General features: G+C 39.4%; 1 protein-coding gene across 3 annotated transcripts in view; it reads left to right on the top strand.

Annotated features, from left to right (window-relative positions):
• Positions 1-15,603, top strand: part of LOC143035113 (dual specificity protein phosphatase CDC14C-like) — a 248,548-nt gene extending 232,945 nt beyond the window's left edge. For 2 of the 3 annotated variants that reach the window (XM_076201682.1, XM_076201683.1), the window contains 2 exons: positions 12,122-12,781; positions 15,400-15,537. In XM_076201682.1, the coding sequence (XP_076057797.1) occupies positions 12,122-12,781; positions 15,400-15,454 (715 nt within the window). In that variant the 3' untranslated portion in view covers positions 15,455-15,537. Of the gene's footprint in view, positions 1-12,121; positions 12,782-15,399 lie in introns of all 3 variants that reach the window. The other variant, XM_076201684.1, reaches the window with a different exon arrangement.
• The last annotated feature ends 6,125 nt before the right edge of the window (positions 15,604-21,728 follow it).

A 21,728-nucleotide genomic window follows, 5' to 3' on the forward strand; every position in this document is an offset into this window, starting at 1 on the left:
CTCTCAACTCCCTTTTCACCCCTGTTCTCCTCCTCACCTCCTCATTTCTCACACTATCTAGCCTAGTAACCCCCATCATACTTCTCAGACACCTCATCTCAAACACATTCAAACTCCTTCTCTTTTCCTCTCTTATGTTCCATGTTTCTGCCCCATACAGTGCTGTTGGCACAATCACTCCTTCATACAGTCTCCTCTTAGCATCCATTCCCAAATGTCTATTCCTCATTACACTCTTCAGTCCACCAAGGCATTTACTCGCTTCTCTCAATCTACATTCTACCTCCACCTTTACTCCACCTTTTCCTGCCACATTTGCACCCAAGTATCTAAAACTATCCACTTCCTCCAGTCGCTCTCCCTTAATGCTCACTTCCAGTCTACTGCCACTTTCACCCCTTGTACATCTCATCACCTTACTTTTACCCACATTTAGCTTTAGCTTTCTTCTATCACATACTCTCCCAAACTCTGTCACCAACTTTCTCAATCCCTCCTCCGATCCTGCCACAAGCGCAGTGTTGCCTGCAAACAACAGCTGGCTCACCTCCCACTTTTCTCCATTTTCTTTAACCATCTCCAATCCCTGACCCACTACCCTTGCATTTACCTCTTGCACTACCCCATCCATGTATAAGTTGAACAGCCAGGGCGACATAACGCATCCTTGACGAAGTCCCACCTTTACCTCGAACCACTCACTCTCTCCATTTCTAATCCTGACACAGGCTCTACTACTCTAATAAAAACTCTTGACAGCTCCCAGAAGCTTTCCTCCTATCCCATATATCTGCATAACCTCCCACAGTGACTTTCTGTCTACCCTATCGTAAGCCTTTTCCAGATCCATAAAAGCACAAAAAACATCCTTCTCCTTTCCTATAGCTTTCTCACATATTTGTATTACCACAAAGATCTGATCTACACAACCTCTACCCATCCTAAATCCACACTGTTCCTCACCAATTACTCCCTCTGTTCCTCTCCTAATCCTCTCAATCAAGATCCTCCCATAAGCCTTCCCAACTACACTTAACAACCTAATCCCTCTGAAACTACTACATTCACACTTGTCCCCTTTTCCCTTGTAAAGTGGAACTATACAGGCACTCCTCCAGTCCTCCGGCACTCTACCCTCTCTCCAGCAAACATTAAATAACCTCATCAGCCAGTCCACCATCACTGTACCTCCTTTCTTTAGACATTCTGCATGGCATCCATCCAGACCAGGTGCCTTACCTCCTTTCATCATCTTAACAACTGCCTTCACTTCATCATTCTTTATTTCTCCTCAATTTTCCTCACTCATCACGGTCATTTTCTTAGCATTTCCCACTGCAACTATCTTTCCCTCCCTATCCTCCTTCACATTTAGCAACTCCCTAAAATATTCTGCCCATCTTCCCCTTACTGCCTTCTCTTCCATTATCATCTCTCCATCTGCACCTTTTACCTTTTTTCTCTACTTGATTCGCCTCCTCTTCCTCAATTTCTTTCCAAAACATCTTTATATTACTTTCAAAATTTTCTGTCATACTCTTACCCCACTTCACATCTGCTCTCCTCTTTGCCTCCTTTACCTTTTGCTTTACTTCTCTTTTCTTTTCTTTGTACCTCTCATGTGACTCCCTCGTCCTATTTTGTAACCAATCTGTGAAAGCTCGCTTCTTCTCTTCTACAACCTTCTTTGTTTCCTCATCCCACCATTCACTACCCTTCCTTCTATTTCCTCCTGTCCTTCTTGTTCCACACACCATCCTTGCACACTTTGTGACTCCCTCCTTGAACCATCCCCATTCCTCCTCCACACCTAGCTCTACTCTATCCTTCACTCCCTCCCACTCCTCCTTCAGCTTCTTCTTGTACTCCTCCTTTTCCTTTTCATTTAAAGAGTTCACTCTAAGCACCTCCCTACCTTTTGTCCCTTTCCTCTTTCTCCATCTATCCTCCACTCTCAACTTACCTTCCACCAAAAAATTATCTGATATTCCCCCACCCTCTCCCCTTAGCACATGTACGTCCTTAACTCTTCCTATCTTCTTATTTACCACTACATAATCCATCAACACCCTATCTACCACCCTTCCATCCACCACCCTCTCCCATGTGTACTTATGCTTGACTTACTTCCGAAACACTGTATTTGCTATCATCAACTCTCTTTCTAGACACATTTCCACCATCAACTCTCCACTACGATTCTTTCCTGGAACTCCACATTTCCCAACCATTCCATCAATTGGACCATTTCCTACCCTAGCATTAAGATCTCCCAGTACTATTACATTGACATTTCTCCATAAATCCTCTATGTACTCATTTAAATCTATCCAAAAGGCCTCCTTTCTTCTACACTCTTCTCACTGCCAGGTCCATATGCACTTACAAAGACCCACATCTCCTTTCCCCTGTTTCACCTTCATCCACATTATCCTTGAGGAAACCTCCTTCCACTCCACTACATGTTTACTAGAATAGCCACCCCTTCCCTCCCTCGCCCTCTCTTCACTCCTGATAAACTCCCACTTACACTCACCCTTCCCTTTCAGCTTAGTTTCACTCAAAGCCAACACATCCATCTTTCTTCTCACAAACATACTACCTATCTCTTCCCTTTTACTCTCATCTGTACCAAAGACGAAAAGACGGCGACGAAAAGTCATGGACCCACCACATCCACGCACATTAAAAGACCCAAACCTTAGGGTGCTGGTCGGAAAACTCCTAGACCCTCTTATGCCTCTACTTTTTCGTTTAGGAATGTCCCCTGTGGGGCTACAAGGAGAAGGATGCCTAGTCCCAATCAGCAAAAAAAATACACGGGAGTGAGAGTGATTTCGCTCGGGAAAGTTCCAATGTTGCTCTGGCAAATCCAATAGCGTGAGCGATCACCCACAAAAAAATCGCTCCTGTGGCAAGATTCAACGTTTTTCATGCATTATCCATCATTTGGCAATCCCTGAATCCCATCACCATTGATGAAAGGATCAGAGCAAACACAACTTACCCGTGATCAATCATTGCATTATCAATCGATATCATAAACGCAATGCATCAATCAACTTTAATTTGTTGGTGTACGTACGTATTTGTACGCGGTATAGCTGCTAGAGTTCAATGGCTTACCTAGCCTAGCTTCATATCAGCTGCATGCGCGCGTACACTAGTACATGTTGACTAGACTCTACACGATTATCATGCTACATGATGTCGCTAGTTGCGAATTGCATGGTACCTATATGCAGGGAAGTTCATTGGTTGCATGCAGCTAGCTGCCCAATCAACGCGCTGACTACATGTACAATGCACCATACCCAATACCACATCACCGCATGCATACGTACACTGTACATGTGCAAAACTCGCTCGAGGCCTAGGAGGGAAACTGAGAAATCCCATTTATAACCTCGTTCGCGTATTTATGAGAAAACAAAATAGAATCAAATGTTTGGTTAGTAATTGAAAGTAAATAAATTTAAGTATAAATATGAACATTTGATAATTATATATTTAGTTCATAGATATGGATCTTTGTAGGGAGAATAAAAAATACAAAAATAAAAAATGATTCGTTAGCTAGCTTAGGTACGTCACGTCCATGCCAAACTTTTGATGATTGTACATCATGGAGCGATTTCTAGTGAAGCGAGTGAAGATGAGTGAAGATGGTTTGCCCTCATATTCAGTCTTTTCAGAATCAAGGGCGAGTGTTTTGATGGCAGGAACTGCTTCTGGACCAGCAAAGCCTAATTCAAATTCTACGGGCAAGGGCTAAAGAAAACGAAAACCAGTAAAGCATGAATCTACTACAGTATAAGCTCGTGAAACCTAGATTGGCTTGAAGTGGATCGGGGCAGTGATGATACTCTAACGATGTATTGCAAGGCTTATCATGCATTTCCACCCCCAACCATTGATTACAAAGGATTACAAAGGCGGAGCATGCCGACAGGAGACCTTTTGATCCATATCTAGGTCGGATGCAAAAAAAAAAAAAAATCATATTAATAATAAATTAAAACTATAATAATGTAAAAATAACAAACAAAATACATAAATAAATGCATAGGTATAGTTGAATAACAAACAAAAAGGTAAATAGTAAATGATTATAAATTGACATATAATAATAATAATAAATTAAAATCAGACAGACAAAGTATAACAAAACAAAAACAAATAATATAACATAAATTATAATCATTACAGCATCTTACTTAGGTATTTATCTAAATGATTCTTAAAGCTTCGAACTGAACTACATTGCACTACCTGTGCAGGAAGTTTATTCCATTCATTAACTACACGGTTGGCAAAGTTGTTTCTACCTACTTCCAAATTGAATCTATTTCTGGACAGTTTGAGACCATTGTTTCTTGTCTGATTCTCATTCAATGTGAAAATTTGGTCACTTTCGATGTTGTCAATTCCCTTTAAAATCTTAAAGACCTGTATCAAGTCACCTCTGAGTCTACGCTTTTTTAGGGAAAACAGATTCATGTTCTTAAGTCGATTTTCGTATGATTTATTTTTGCTATTTGGAATCAGTTTTGTGGCTCGCCGTTGTACTTTTTCCAGTCTGTCAATGTCTTTAATGAGATTCGGTGACCATACGGAAACAGCATATTCCAAATGTGGACGAACTAACGATTTATATAGCTTGTTAATGAGTGATGGACTTTTGAAATCAAAAGATCGCACAATCAATCCCAGAATCTTATTTGCTTTCTCAGAGGCTGAAATACACTGCTTGGATGATTTGAGGTCGTTACTTATAATTACGCCGAGATCTTTTTCACTATCCACTTTTGTTAACGAATTTCCAAATAACTTGTAATCGTACTTACTGTTATTTTTACCTATGTGCATTACCTTGCATTTACTTGTGTTAAATTTCATTAGCCACTTTTCAGACCATTGCTGTAATTGATCTAAATCTTCTTGAATATCTAATTGGTTTGAGTGATCATTTGCCACTCCGCACAGTTTTGTATCATCAGCAAATTTGGAAACAGTAGATTTTAGTCCATGGTCTATATCATTTATATATACTATGAATAGAAGTGGCCCAAGAACGGAACCCTGAGGAACTCCACTTGCAACACTTTTCCATCCAGAAGTTTTTCCATTTAAAACAACTCTCTGTTTTCGACCTTTCAACCAATTACTAGTCCAACCTAATAGGCTACCACTTATTCCATGCAAAGCTAATTTAGTAAGTAGTCTTTCGTGTGGGACGGTATCAAAAGCTTTTGCAAAGTCTAGATATATTAAATCTATATTGTTTCTTTTGTCATAATTGCCATTGCCAGTGGAAACAGAGGCGCTGTGTCTGCCGATCAGTTTCAACTGGGAAACCAACATGTTAAGAAATCGAACCTGCAAAAACATGGCTCTGGAAGTATCAAAAATGGCTCTGGTAATTAAAAAAAATGGCTCTGGTAATTAAAAAAATGGCTCTGGTAAAATTTAGGAAAAATGAAAAATGGCTCTGGAAAAAGAAAAAGTATTTTTTTCCCTGGTCCCAATCCCTGTCCCTTTCTTCTCGCCTCTTACGATCCAAGTGGAAATATTTGGTGGCAGTATTCTTTTCCCCCACCACAGGGAATATAGTTGAATCATAGACAGAAAAAGAGATGAGTTTTAGCAAGAGTTCATGGGATAAAGAAATCATGGATCTAAAGAAAGATTATGAATCTAAGGACTACCTCAAAGTAAACAAAGGGGTGTGCAATTTAAAGAAAAAGAATGCTGAAATATATAATAAACTAAGTGAATTGAAAAAATAATTAATTGAAGTAAAATGTGAAAATGAAAGGATGAAAAAAATATACCACCAATAGTGGAACTTTAAAAAAGAGGTTAATGATCAAATACATGCAGTGTCTGAAAAAATTGAGGAAAATATAGGAGAGGAAATTTTGCAGAAGATTAGAAAATAATCAAAAGAAAACTAAGACAGTGAAAAGATTAAAGAAATAGTACAACAACAAATGCAGGAGGATGCAAAGGACACAATTATTCAAGTAATCAAAGAAAAAGCAAATTAGGTTAGAGATACAGTGGATAAAAAAAAGTGTATTGTAGTATGTGGACTAAAGGAAAAATGTGGCCTGGTTAGGTACTTGAGAGAAAAAGAAGAAAAATAGCAAGAATAATTCTAAAAGAAGTACAAGACAGAGATCAAGAAATAGAATTGTATAGACTGAAACAATGTGGGTAAAAGTAAGGTGATGAGATGTACAAGGGGTGAAAGTGGCAGTAGTCTGGAGGTGAGCATTAAGGGAGAGCGACTGGAGGAAGTGGATAGTTTTAGATACTTGGGTGCAAATGTGGCAGGAAAAGGTGGAGTGAAGGTGGAGGTAGAATGTAGATTGAGAGAAGTGAGTAAATGCCTTGGTGGATTAAAGAGTGTAATGAGGAATAGACATTTGGGAATGGATGCTAAGAGGAGACTGTATGAAGGAGTGATTGTGCCAACAGCACTGTATGGGGCAGAAACATGGAACATAAGAGAAGAAGAGAGAAGGAGTTTGAATGTGTTTGAGATGAGGTGTCTGAGAAGTATGATGGGGGTTACTAGGGTAGATAGAGTGAGAAATGAGGAGGTGAGGAGTAGAACAGGGGTGGAAGAGGAGTTGTGAGATAGGGTTGATGAAAGAGTATTAGGATGGTTTGGACACATGGAAAGAATGAGTGAAGAAAGACTAGTAAAAGAGGTATGGAAGGCAGATGTGGAGGGAGTGAACATGAGGGGACGTCCTAGGATGAGGTGGATGGATGGGGTGAAGGGGGCTTTGGGGAAGAGGGGAATGTCTGTTGAGGAAGGACAGGAGAGGACAGAAGACAGGGGTGAATGGAGAATGGTTGTATATGGATGATGATGTGATGCATGAGGTGGAATGGGTGGGGGGATGGGGGGTGAGGTAGTATGTGTGAGCAAAATTTGATGCAGCCCGAAGGGATTTCTCCCCCTCTTCTCCTTTTATGCATGGGGGGACGGAGAGGGGGGGTCACCGATTTAATGAAGCGGCCTTGCTGTGGATGTGCTGTGTCTTGCGACACTGCTTCTGACCCAGGGCAGTGGACAAGGTGCAGGGATGACCCGTCATCCAGGAGGTGCTAAGATAAGAGGGAGGGTGGAGGGATGTGGACTGTATTCAGGGATGGAATGGATGGGAATGATTTTATGCCTTTTCCTTTTTGGCTACCTCCCTTGTAAGGGGGAAAAGCCTTGGTATATGTATGTATGTATGTATGTATGGAACAATGCACAAAAGAAAGAAATCGACCCCATAAGATAGAATTAAGGTCACAAATGGTTGCAGAAGACATATTAGCAAAATCAGGAAAGTTAGCAAAGAGTGAACACTATTACAATATATGGATAAAAAGAAAAATGAATGTCGAGGAAAGAGAAAGAGAAAAGACACTAAGAGGTGAAACTAAAGAAAAAACGCAAAAAGAACAGAGATAGAAAAAAAAGGAGTCCTATTGGAGAGTGTTAGACATGAGGATGAGAAAATGGTATATTCAGGTAAGGGAGACGAAAGGAGCAGAAAACAAAATGGAGAGGAAAAAATTAAAAGTGGCTTATACTAGCATAGACAGATTGATCTCAGGATTAAGTGAATTAAATGATTACCTGTCAGAAGAAAAATTAGACATAATAGGAATTATGGAGACGAAATTAATGGGTCCACTAACACCAAATAGTGTTGGACAGGAATTATATAATCACTGGATTAAAGATAGAGATGGGAAACACAGTGGAGGGATCATGTTTTTGGCTAAGAAAAACTTAAATGTGATGAAGGTTACAGATGGTAAAAACAGTGTGGAAATGATGATGATAAAAGTTGAAGAAAAGTAGAAAGTTTGTGGTGATTTATGTCCCCCCAAAAATGGGCTCTTGGAAAGAGAGCAAGTATTCTAAAATGTTAGAAGATACAAGGCATTTATTAAATGAAATGCTGAAGGATGGAGGAAACCTGGTACTTATGGGAGATTTTAACTGCAAAGAAATCTGTTGGGAAGAGATGAGAATGAGAGGTGGAGAGGATCTATGGGAAAATGTATTACTTGACTATAGAAAATATAATGACTCAATGGGAAAAAGAAAATACCGGATATAGAAGTAATTAAGAACTGTCAAGACTAGGTTTAATATTTACACCAGAACCTGGAATTGTGGATAAAATTGAATACAAGACACTGTTTGGGAAGAGTAATCACATATTGATAAAGTTTGAACTAAAGGAGGAAATATGTATAGAAAGAAATGAGGCATACAGAAAAGGAAGATTGATGTATAACAAAACGGACTTTGGGGAACTTAAGAAATTTTTTCAAAATGCGAGTTAGGAAAAATTCTACAATGAAGAGACACAAGTGGAAGAAAAATTGATGATTTTGATAGAAATTTATAATGAAGATCAAGATAGAAAAAGGGAAAGGTATCAAGTGCTGGTTTAACAGAAGGTGCAGTGAGGCAAAAGATAGAAGAGATAAAGCTCAGAAAAGATGGAAAAAAGATGATAAAAAAAAAAATGGAAAGTGGCAAATATATATCAAAGGAATGAATATGTAAAAGTGTGCAGAGAGGAAAAAGAAACTATGAAAAAGACATAATAGAAAAATGTAAAGACCAACCTAAGCTATTCTGTAGATATGTGAATGTTAAACTTAAAAACAAACAGAAAATGATGAAACTATGTATTGGAAATATAGAATACACAAGATTTAGAAATGGCTGAAGTCATGAACAATCACTTGAAGTCAGTTTTCACTTGAGAAAATGTACAGCATTGGGATGAAGGGCATGAAGTGGGATCTCTCCCATGAGGGAAATAATAATAACACAAAAAGAAATAATCAATCAGTTAAAGAACCTTGACGTCTAGAAATCACATGGCCCAGACAGAATTGCAAATTGGATACTAAAAGAATGTAACAAAGAACTAATGGACAAAATATATAATATAATAAGCTGCTCACTCAAAGAAGGAAAAATACTAAAGGACTAAAAAATGCCAATATTGTACCAGTATGTAAAGGAGGAAACTGGGAAGACCCAGCCAATTACAGACCAGTTTCCCTTACAAGCACTGTAGCCAAAATTTGTGAAAAAGTTATTAAGAATAGATGGATAAATTATCTGGAAGAAAACAATATACTAAACCCGAGACAATTTGGATTTAGACAGGGAAGATCATGTGTCACAAATTTGATCTGTATACAATACAAGAAAGGGATGGATGGGCTGATTGTGCTCTCCTAGACTTACAAAAAGCCTTCAACAATGTACCACATAAAAGATTATTAAGGAAACTGGAAAACATAGGAGGAATACAAGGTAAACTATTGAACTGGATGGAGGATTTCTTGCATGGAAGGAAAATAAGGGTAGTGTTCAGAGAAAGGAGTTCAACTTGGGAATGGGTGATTAGTGGCGTTCCACAGGTTTCAGTATTGGCCCCAATAATGTTTGCTATTTATGTGAATGACATGGATGAAGATGTGGAATGTTACATGAGCTTCTTTGCAGATGACGCAAAATTGCTGAGGAAAGTGAATGCTGGAACAGATTGTGAATCGCTGCAGACAGATCGGAACAAGGTTTGGAAATGGAGTCAGAAGTGGGAAGTGGACTTTAACATCAAGAAATGTAGCATAATGGAATTTGGAAAAGGTAAAAAAAGACTATCAGGACAATATAAAATTGGTACAAAGGAAGTAAAGAAAGTGGGATCTGAAAAAGTTCTGGGAGTAATCATCACAAATTACATGCCCCCTGATAAACAGGTAAACAAAATTGTCGGAAATTCCTACAACTTGCTACAATCAATAAAGGTGGCTCTTACCTACTTGGAAACAGGAATTGTGAAGAAAATATTAGTCACACTGATAAGGTGTAGACTGGAGTATGCTGCAATGCTATGGTCACCCAGTACCAAAAAGAATATAAAGAAAATTGAAAGAATCCAGAGGACAACTATGAAGATGGCCCCAAAACTTTTAAAACTGTCATATAAGGATTGTCAAAACTGGAATTACCAACTCTGGAACAAAGAAGAGAAAGAGGTGACTTGCTACCCATCTGTAGAATCATAAGAGGTGTGGAAGTCCTTGATAGAGAAGACTTACTAAATTGGGATAAGAGAAATACAAGGGGACACGAAAAGAAACTCAAAAAGGACAGTTATAGAAGAGACCTGAAAAAAATAGCTTTCCACACAGAGTGGTGGATGTCTGGAACAAACTGGACAAAACAATAGTGTGTGCAAAAACTATACACGAATTTAAGAGCAAACTAGACACTGCAAGATACAAAGATGATACGCCACAAGTATAGCTCCCCTTCCCATAAAATACAACTAGGTAAATACACACAAACACACACAGGACCCAATGAGCATTGCTCTTTCCCTGTATATAACTATCAGGTAAATAACAAACACACACACAAAAGCATATAAACAAAATAGAGAAACCTACAATTTACTAAGATCAATAAAGGTGGCTTTTAATTACTTGGATGAAGTAATGGTAAAAAAATATTATTCACACTGATAAGACCAAGATTGGAGTATGCTGCAACACTATGGACACCCAGTACAAAAAAGAATATAAAGAAATTAGAAAGAATCCACAGAGCAATGACAAAGATGGCACCAACACTTTCAAAACTGACGTACAAACAAAGATTGTCTAAACTGGAACTACCAACCATGGAAGTCCTTGACAGAGAAGACTTATTAAAATGCAATAAAAGAAATACAAGAGGACATGAAAAGAAACTCAAAAAGGATATTTATAGAAGAGATCTGAAAAAAAATTAGTTTTCCACTAAGAGTGGTGGATGTCTGGAACAAATTGGACGAAATAATAGTGTGTGCAAAAACCATACAAGAATTTAAGAACAAAATAGATGCTGAAAGATACAAAGATGGGTCACTACAAGCATAGCTCCCCTTCCTCTATAATACAACTAGGTAAATACACACGTGAACTGCTACATGAGCTTCTTTGCCGATGACGCCAAACTGCTAAGGAAAATAGAAACTGATGAGGACTGTGAAGCACTGCAAGAAGACCTAAATAGGGTATGGAACTGGAGTCAGAAATGGGAAGTGGACTTTAATACTAAGAAGTGTAGCATAATGGAGTTTGGAAAAAGCAAAAACAGAATATCAGGAAAATATACAATTGGAACCAAAGAAGTAAAGAAAGTAGGATCCGAAAAAGATTTGGGAGTAATTATCACGAACGACCTGTCCTATGATATACAGATTAACAAAATTGTCGGGGAGACTTACAATTTGCTAAGATCAATAAAAGTGGCGTTTACATACTTGGACGAAGACATGATGAAAAAAATATTGGTTACATTGATAAGGCCTAGATTAGAGTATGCAGCGACATTGTGGTCCCCCAGTACCAAAAAGAATATAAAGAAAATAGAAAGAATCCAAAGAGCAGCTACAAAAATGGCACCTGCACTTGCAAACCTATCATACGAAGAGAGATTGGCTAAACTGGAGTTACCGACACTGGAGCAAAGAAGAGAGAGAGGTGACCTATTGACCATCTACAGAATCATGAAAGGCACAGAGGTACTCGATAGTGAGAACTTACTTAACTGGGACAAAAGAAACACAAGAGGACATGGAAAGAAAATAAAAAAACATAGCTATAGAAGAGAACTGAAGAAAAACAGTTTTCCTCATAGAGTTTTGGACACTTGGAACAAACTGGACAATGAAATAGTATGCGCAAAAACCATTCATGAGTTTAAAAACAAACTAGACACTGCAAGATACAAAGGCGGGACAACACGAGCATAGCTCCCCTTCCCGCAAAATACAACTAGGTAAATACAACTAGGTAAATACACACATATTCACTCAATCACTTCTCCCACCCACATATATTGTAGCTACATTGATGTGGATTTCCTCCCTGTCCTCCCTGTTGACAGTTTTGATGTGGGTTCTTAAATAATCTTTACACTTTCCCTGACAGGGTATAAACCTGTCTAACATAGTGTTACCCAACTGGTATGAAATATGACTGTAATGTAGCTTGGCCTCCTTTCTATTCCTGGCATGTCTGACCAAAGGCACGCTTGGCTCCTCGGCTCTGTGTACCGTGGATCATCACAAAGGAGCCTCAGGACGCCAGTATCAGCTTCGTCCTCCTCCACAACTCTCTTGTCTTCTTTTGGTGGTAGTGGTGGTGGTGGAGGTGGTGGTGGTGGTGGTGGTGGCGGTGGCGGTGGCGGCGGCAGTGGTGGTAGTGGCACTGGTAGCAGTCTTTCAAAGGTCAACAAAACATTAACTCGTTCGGTGATCCGTGGACCTGTTGGGCCACCCTCTGGAGCATCACGTCATCGGAGATCCCTTCCCATCACACCTCACAGCCTGTCCAACATGTCCAATGATTCTGCAGCTTCAGAAAATGTAGGCTTGTCATCTTCATCCCCTTCATCCTCATCCCCACCTTCAGCAGTCTCTTCAAGTGTGGACAGCACCCCTGTGTGTGAAGGAACATCCCTGGCTGCCCAGCTACAGGATGACAATGGCAACACGTGTCATGATGGAGAAGAAGATGAAAGACCTTCTCTACCATGTACTGTAGATGAAACCACTGAACCTTCCCACCAACACCACCACCACCACCACCATCACCACCACCACCATCACCACACCAAAGGCACTTACCACATTGTTAGGGGCATCGGCAATAGCAACCAGTTTTTTCATTACCGTTTCTCCTCAGTGTAAGTTGAAATAAGACTCACATCACTTTATCCTTTGATGTGTTGTTAACCAGTAGCTGAACCTGGGCACTTTAAGACAGATAAGTTGCATTTCAGAATATTTTAGAATTTCCATGAATGTAGCTGTAGAAATACTATAATGGTTGTCTGGCATGAAGGTGTTGTACACTTTGTGCAACCAAGCTGTTGTGTTGATGCAGCCAGTTTGGATTTCTATACACCACTTGTTCCTGTTCTAGGACTGTAAAACATTGTTGTTGCTTTGAGTGTATTTTCAAATGCCTATTTGATGTTATATGCACAGCCCATTTCCTTTGGTTGTTTTTGTACATATTTGTAAAATCAAGACAGTTTTGTAGACCTAGGGATGGCTAAAGGTAAGATAGCTACACTAGTCCCTTATTTTCAGCAGTTTTTATTCTTGTGTTTGATTGATTTATTTATTTATTTTCCCATTAGTGAGTTATTGATTACTTTAAACAAAAAAAAAGAGATGAGAATGTTGTTCTAACATTATATTGTTGCTATGTAAACAGTACAAATGTTATCATTGATGTTGGCATGGTGCACTATGTAGACCTAAGCCAATATTTGACAATACTGCACCTATCCTAACCTAACCAAAGGCCTCAGAAAGCTGCATAGCAACAGATGTTGTAGTGTTAGCAGTGATAGTGATGGAAATAGAGTTAATACTGACAGAGATATTTATTGAACACATTTTGTTTACAAAGAAATTTACATATTATTGTTGCTGCTGTGTAAACAATACATGTTTGATCAATATTGGTGTCAGTGTGGAAGTATTCTTTAAATCCAAACAGTCAACCAGTCTCAGCTAATATTTGACAATTCCTATCCTAACCAGATCAAACCAAAGACCTCAAGACCTCAGAAATTTCATTGTGTTAGTAGCGATAGTGATAGAGATAAATCAGCAGCATTACTGATGGTAATACTGATTGGATGCATTTTGTTTACAAAGTGACATAAATACTCTCATCTTACTGTATCACTTTATTTCAGTGTATAGTGTTCAGTATATAGATTATTGGTATGGTTTGGACACATGGAAAGAATGAATGGAGAAAGATTAGCAAAAGAGGTGTGGAAGGCAGAGGTAGCAGGAGTGAACTTGAGGGGACAAAAGGAAGGGAGAAGGCAGGGGATAGGGGTGAGTGGGGAATGGCTCTTTATTTCTTGCACAAAGGGATGAGAAGGGTTGCTGTGTAAATGAAGTGGCTGGCCATGCTATACATGTGCTGTGTTTTGCTGCATTGCTTCTGACCCAGGTAGTGGGCAGGAGACAGGCATGACCCTTTATCCATGAGATGCTAAGATGAGAGGGAAACAAATGGGTGGTGGAATGGATGGGGCAGTGGGTGCATGTCTTGGTTGAGGGGACAAGGAGGGAGGATCACCAAGTGAATGAAATGGTGTGGTCCTGCTGTGGATTTGCTGGGTCTTGCCGCATTGCTTCAGATCTGAGCAGTGGGCAGTAGACAAGGATAATCCTTCATCCACAGGGAAAAAGGAAGCAAATGGGTGATGGATGGAGTGGGATAGATGGGAGGTTGATGCATGCCTTCGCTGGCTACCTCCCTTATAAGGGTGAAGAAGCCTTTGGTATGCAGATATAAAAGAGTGAATAGCATGAGAAATGTAGAGATGAAGCAGAGAGTGAGGCTGGAAAGAGGGCTGTTGGATAAGGTAAATTAAAGAATGCTGAGATGGTTTGAAGAAAGTTTAGCAAAAAATAAATGTGGAAATCAGAAGTGGTTGGAGTGAACTTAAGAAGAATACCAAGAATGTGCTGAATTGACAGGGAAAAGGGGGTATTGTATGTAAGAGGAATGTCTGTTGAGGAAGGAAGCAAGAGGGCAAAAGATAGGTGTGAATGGAGAGCAGTTGTAAATTGATGTGGCCCAAAGTAGTTTCTTCTTGTCTGCTCTTTATATTTCTTGAGTGAATGAGGGGGGGGGGGCACAATACACTGAAATAGTGGAGGTAAACCAGCTCCAGCTGTTAAGCCCTGTTGTGTTTTGCTGCTCTGCCTCTGACATTAGCAGTGTGGTAGGTGGCAGGGATGATCTTTCATCCACAGCAAGCGAAAATGGGAGGGACAATGAACAAGTTTTTGAATGGATGTGGGATGGGTTTAAGTTGGATGTATGCATTTACATTGACACTCCCTTGTAAGAGGAAAAAGACTTCGGGATATTATATCTTGTTACCTCAAGGTAAGTAAAGATTTTTTATCCACTTTTACAATAAAGGAAAGAAATTATTCCTTTAAAGTGATTGCATGTGTACAGATGTTACAAAATTTAAATTTACATCCATTAATGCAAACTATATAGAAGCAGGTCTCATTTTTTTCTCTCCTTTTATCATCATTCCTCCCTCCCTCACTCCCCCACTCTCTCTCTCTCTCTTTATTTCTTTTTCTAGCTGACCTTGTTCTAAAAGTCTCAAGCTAATTTCCTTTCTGTAGTAATTCATTGTATTTGTAGTGTTATTTAAATAACTGTGGTATGACTTGAGCTATTCAGGTGCTTCTTTTGTGTAACCAAAGCACGTTACCAAGAATTGAAAACTAACCTGTTATTCCTTTGCAGCCGCAGTACAAGCAGCCTTGGCAGCCGGTCCAGCAAAGCAACACTTGTCAGATGACTACCAATTCTGCCATCCTCCAAGCACCGCAAAAACAGTTCCAGCGCAGCTCCCTCTGCAGCCTCCACTTCCCACACGGGCACCGACAGTAACAGCAACAACAGTGGCAGGCGCTCATCAAGGGGAAAACGTCCAAGCAGCAAAAATGGTAACACATTGTTACATAAAGAGACGACTGCCAAATCCGACGAGGAGCAAGATTCCGGTGGTGGTAGGGAGGAGGAGGAGCAGGTCCAGTCCTGTCCTTCCCACCCAGAGAGCCCCTCAGACAAGGACGGGAATGACCTCGCTTCAGCCTCCAGTGACGATGAGGATAAGTCAGGAGGTGACAGTGAAAAGACGACAGAGGATAGGTGGCAGAGACTACCATCGAGAAATTCCGAAGGTCGTTACAAAAGGAGCGATGCCAAGATTTCCAGGTCAGCACCTCCTGAGTTAAGAAAAGGTGTAGGGGAATGTCGGGGGAGCAAGAGCTTGTCAGCAGGATCATCCAGACGATCGGGGCGAGGGACAAGCAGAAGTGAAGCAGCCCTGAAGAAGACAGCAGCCCTGAAGAAAAGGTCACATAGCCCATCCTCTAGAGAACAGGGTCGTCTACTCAAGTCCCGCAAATCCCGTAGTCGTGTAACTAGCCCTGAACCTGGTGAAAGTGGGGGAGATAAGAAAGGAGCTAAAGGGGATAAGAGCCCCAAAGACATTTTATTAGGGAGGAAGAAAAAGTCGATCACTCAGCAGCAGATTACGGAGTTTTACACTATACGTAAACAGAAGAGCACGTATAAAGTGACACGTATTCTTCCTGATGACCCTCCAAGTGACAAGAGTCTAAGAAGCAAAACAAGTTCAGTGGATGAGGGTTTCGGTGATGACAAACGAGCTGCTGACAGTGGAATGGTGAAGACGAGACGAACGCGACATTCTCTGGATGAATGATGACAGTGATGGCATGATTTCAGGAGTTTGTTATTTGTGGATTGCCAAAGCTTCTCTGTGGAACATGTTCAGAGTCCAAAGGGTATACAAGTGTACTGTATTGTTCTTATACAACTTTCTAACTTGTAAATACAAATTTTCTTCATGTTTAAAGGCAAAGGTTGTACACATGTTTTTGGCTGTAATCTAAGTATCAGAGTTGAATGTTTGTGCTATGTATGACTGAGGCTTTTGTCCCTCTGTTGAGAAATACCAGTTTTATTTTATTATAGCATCACTTCATTTTTAAGCTTTGGAGAAAGTTGGTTATGGTGCTTTATGCCAGATTTCATGAAAATGAATTGTTGGTTAACACATTCGGTGGTATTTACATGGTGACTGAGACTGAGGACAGGTACCTGCATGAGGTGGTCCTTCAAGATGGATGTCAGAGTCATCTCCCTGCCTGCCACCCATCTTTAAAACCTGTCAACTTCCTCATTTCCATTTGGAGGTGCAGCACTGAGGGGCTGATGCTGTCTTTCGACTAGACCCACGATCTCTTTTTATCAGTTACAACTGCATTTCCTGCACTTTTAAACACAAGGAGAACTGACAACTGGCAACTACTCCCCTCCTACTACTATCAGCCAGTGACATAGAAACAGTGCAAACATCAGTCCAGAGTTTCTTCCCAGAGATCTGTGGTAGGGTCCAAAGACTATTGCCAGCTTCTGTGGGGCTGCAGGTTTCCAATCTGGAAAACTTGAGGCAACAATTTTATCATTATACGGTGACTTTTATTCTTAATTATTGGCTTTTGATTTCTGCAGGAAGAATGAAGCAAATTTACTTTTAATGAGAAACTTAGTACAGGTATTTCTTGTATTGCATGAGGGATATGTTCCTGAAGCAATTGTGCAATTCAGATTCATGCAAAGTAAGATAAGATTACATGGGCAAATGATCCAGGTGTGAAATTTTAATGGTACTCAGTCATGCTATTTTGTATAAAATGTGCAAATTAAAAAAAGAAAAAAAGAAAAAAGATTTTTTTCATTGTGCTACTTAAATAATGTACAACTCAAACTTGTTCAATTTGAGAAATACCTGTAGTAGCTTCTTGTGGCCAGGCAGACTATGAAACTGCAGACTCTTCTACAGCTAGCACTACCTGACATAGGTTCTGGCAGTAAACCAGAAACAGTATGAGTTCTATGTTGTTTATAGATGGTGTGGATGTATTGTGCTGAAAGACTTGATCTGACTGTGGTTGAATTCACATACATATGCACCCCTTGCTGGCCCAATAGGTAAAGAATTCACAGGACTTTGTTTTCAACCCAGGAGATGTAGTTTCTTATCAGCATGCCTTTTGTTTGCAAAATTTTATCTTTTAAGTTATTGTGAGCTCTTTTTGATAAATGTGTGAGATCCAGCCACTTGTATCGGCCAATCATGGTTTGAACCATGGTGTCAGTTGGCTTCACTATGCAGATGTGGCATTGGTGCATCACATGCTGTCTCCACTTAACTGTGTCTCAGCTAAATAGCAAAGCATCTTGTTTTACATGCCAGGTTAACTTCTGGCATTCCTAAGTAGAGTTAGGCAGTGTAAGTAGGTTCACGTGAAACTGGAGTTTGGTCAGCAATAGTGCCAATAATGTTCCCTTTGGTGTGTCTGTTCACATATCAATGTTTGTTTAGGTGTTAGATGAGTAGCAGAAGTGTCCATCCATCCATCCATCAATCTCACATCACTGTTGCTTCTGCTGCCACTCAACTCACCTCTCCAGGCATCTTACCACCACAGACAGGCTCAGCAATGGGATTCATCCTAACCTTTGACTAGCATTTGTCCTGATTGATAATGGTCTAAGGTTTCTTCATTGCTGTGGACAGGTTTTTCTTCAGGAGTTGAAGTAAATACTTGTTCAGGGCAAGTATATAACCGGTTCAATATTTGAATATAAACAATTTCTGTTGGTTATTGATGTGTGACTATGCTTGAGGAAGTGCACTAGCATAGTTATCCACAGGAATAACCAAAAATGATAATGTGTAAAGTCTGTGGTAACCTTACAACTCAAATGAGAATCAGAACATATTTTGGATGCTTTACCAACCCGTTTGTGTGTGAGGGAGTGGGGCAATGTACAACAAAGCCTGGGGCAGTAGATTAAAATACCTTTAAGTAGTTGTGCAGGAACACCTAATCACTTCATATTCTGTATCAGTTACATCATCATTCATCCTCACCAGAACTAACCATGAATTCCATTGTTCTTGTTAGATCTATCATTTGCTTGAAAGGTTTTATTGTTGTAGGCATCTAGGTCCTCCCAGGGAGAACTGGCACTTACCCAGTACTGGACTGGGTGGTGTAAGGTGGGTATTAGCATCATTAGGAGACTGGAAGTTGGTCATTGCTTACATTCCTTGTGGATGCAAGATTCCACGAGGACTAGATATATGTGCTGTGCTTCATCAGATACTCATCCCAGAGTGAATCAAATTGTAGTGGAAACACAATCCTGCTCCTTACATAAACATGGTCAGCCAATTTTGTAAACAAAACATAATTAAAAATTTATAAATATTTATTATAATTAATGGCAATGGGTGAAACATTTAAGAATTTATGTTAAGTCTTAGAGAAATATAAAAAATGTAGATTTTAGAATATTATTAATGCCAAAAGATTTGAATATTACATTTGGAATAACATTGATCGCTTTTGGATTTCCAAAATATTTTTCTAACCCCATATGTTATGCAATAGAGGTTTGTAGCATCTTATTTGAGAAAAGAGGAAATAGATCATCATGGGAAGTTGGATTTCTTTTTGTTCATCCTTAGGTTATCTGTACAGAGAGAAAACAGTAACTAAGAAAAGTTTCACAATTTGAAAAGGAAATGAAACAGCTTCTGTAATGTCTGATGAGATATTTATGAGATATCAGAAGAATTAAAAGTCAGGTTCAAAACCGATTAATGCATCTGATTCCAGAAATTATGCTATCATGTATAATCTTAATATACGGAAAGTAGGTTCTCTTCACGTTCAAGTCAAGTGATCCACATTCCTTGAAAACCAAGTGGCTTTTCACAGCACCCCTTACCAGATATAAGCTGTTGAACTGTTAAGCAAATAAAGAATATTTGAAGACTGAATGCGAGCAATATATATACTTTAAAATTTGTATTATATATCAAAGGCTCTGTCCCCCCTTATAAGGGTATTGGCAAAGTCAAAGTACCCACATTATACACAGACAAATCCCAAGTGCATATTTTGAGAATTTAAACGTATGAAAATAAGACTTTTCTAAGTACCAAATAGCTTATGACTTGTGTTATCCCATCCTTGTATTTGCAGAAATCTATACTTCCATATAGTTTTGTATAAAACTTTACCAAAAATGTGTTGGCTATATAAAGCAAACTGTTGTTAGAAATACATGAAATTTTACCAGAGTACAATTTATTTCATTGTAGAATATTGGTACAAATTGTGAAGAGCCCAGTTTTCTTTGTTATTCACAAGAATTTCCAGCTGAAGAAAGTGCAATAATGACATAACTTTTACCTGGGTTTAAAGATAGCTGCTATGGAGTTGCAGTTTTTCATTATGTAATTTTTCATTGCTTATGTAATTTTATAAGGAAACTACTTCATGAAATTGAAATTACACATCTTTATAAAAAAAAATGTATAATGCTCCCCAAGTCATGCATGGATAAACAATGTTTTAGAATAACATTCCTATGCTGAACCACTCCTCTCTCCAGATCTGATGCAATTTCATTAATGACTGAATTTACATGGATACATATTATATGTACAGTATGCAAAGACTATTTTATTGTAGTCTTCAGAGACAGAAAATAAAGGAAGAAAATTAAGGCACCTTGTGTATCTTCCAACAGCACTCAAAAGTGACTATTGTTATCTCAGAACCATCGTCTTGTTTTAAGTTACTTAAACATCCAAAATGTAAAAGGTAATACTCCAGAAGCCTTCCTAAACAGGCTACTCTAACCTTATTTCATATATACATGCATACCAAAAGGCATTTCCTCTCTAAAGCAGGGGTGGTTGAATCAAAGCATACACCCACCCTAATTCAATCCCTATCTATATACCAGGAGCTTTTTCCCCCCTATAAGGGAGGTAGCCAAGTCAGAGGCACTTACCTATTACCACCTGTTTCACTGCCACCCCTCCCATCTCAGCTCCTCATGGATGACAGGTCATCCCTGCATCTGCCAACTGCCCTTGGTCAATCACAATGCAGCAAGGCACTGTCCATCCATAGCAAGGGCACTTCACTTAACCACTTTGGTACGATAACACCTACATAGGCGTCATGAGGCGCTAGTGGGCTCATGAGGATGCCGGCATCAGCATCTTGATTATATGTATATATATATATATATTTTTTTTTCATGAGTTACCCCAGATTCTGTGGACTGGTTTGATCACGTTTTCTGTGTTTATTATTACTCAGAGTAAAAAAGAACGAGTAATACAGCATTGACTTTGTTTTATAATGCGAGTATGGCATATGGCAGCTGATGCTGCACATGAAAATTTGACTCATACTGAAGTGGTTAATTGGCAACCCCCTTCTCTGTCCCCTCATGCAGAAAAAGAGAAGCTGGGGGAAATCCCTCTGGTCTGTGTCAAAATCCCACACCCATCTATACAGTAAGTCCTCGTTATACGGTACATATGCGTTCCTAAAAACCTTACGCAAATTTAAATTACCGTATACCGAACCCATTATAACATGTAATAATAGGATATGGCAGACATACCTTCTCTCTGCTTTTTCCTCTTCAAAATATCTAGCGGATATTGTATCTGTGAATTTTTCTTACCGTAAATAGAATCAAGGGTAGTAATTACCAAATACTGTAACTGTGAATTTACCGGATAAAGAATTACTGTATAAGGAGGACTCACTGTATCATATGCATTGCCCCTTCAGTCTTAGCACCTCAAGGGTGAAGGGTGATCCTTGTCTAGTTATGCACCCAGGTTTACTCCCATCATTTCATTATATGGTGAATCTCCGTACCCAATCATCCACTCAAAAAAAATTATGGAACAGAAAAGAACATCTTGTTGGGTCATGTCATTTTCTCATCCACTCTCCTGTCATCACCATCAATCCACCTTATTCTTGGCCTTCCTCTCAAGTTCCCTCCATCCACTACTTTTTATAATCTTTGATCAACCCTATAGGCCAGCTCTATCCACCCTCATTTTCTGTTTCACCTCCATATTTCTCACTCTGTACATCCTCATAACCCCCAGCATACTTCTCAAGTGTGTTTAGGCTCTTCCTTTCTACCTT

The sequence above is a fragment of the Oratosquilla oratoria genome, chromosome 18 (genome assembly GCF_046742065.1).
Source record: "Oratosquilla oratoria isolate Oo_2021 chromosome 18, ASM4674206v1, whole genome shotgun sequence".
NCBI classification, from domain to species: domain Eukaryota; kingdom Metazoa; phylum Arthropoda; class Malacostraca; order Stomatopoda; family Squillidae; genus Oratosquilla; species Oratosquilla oratoria.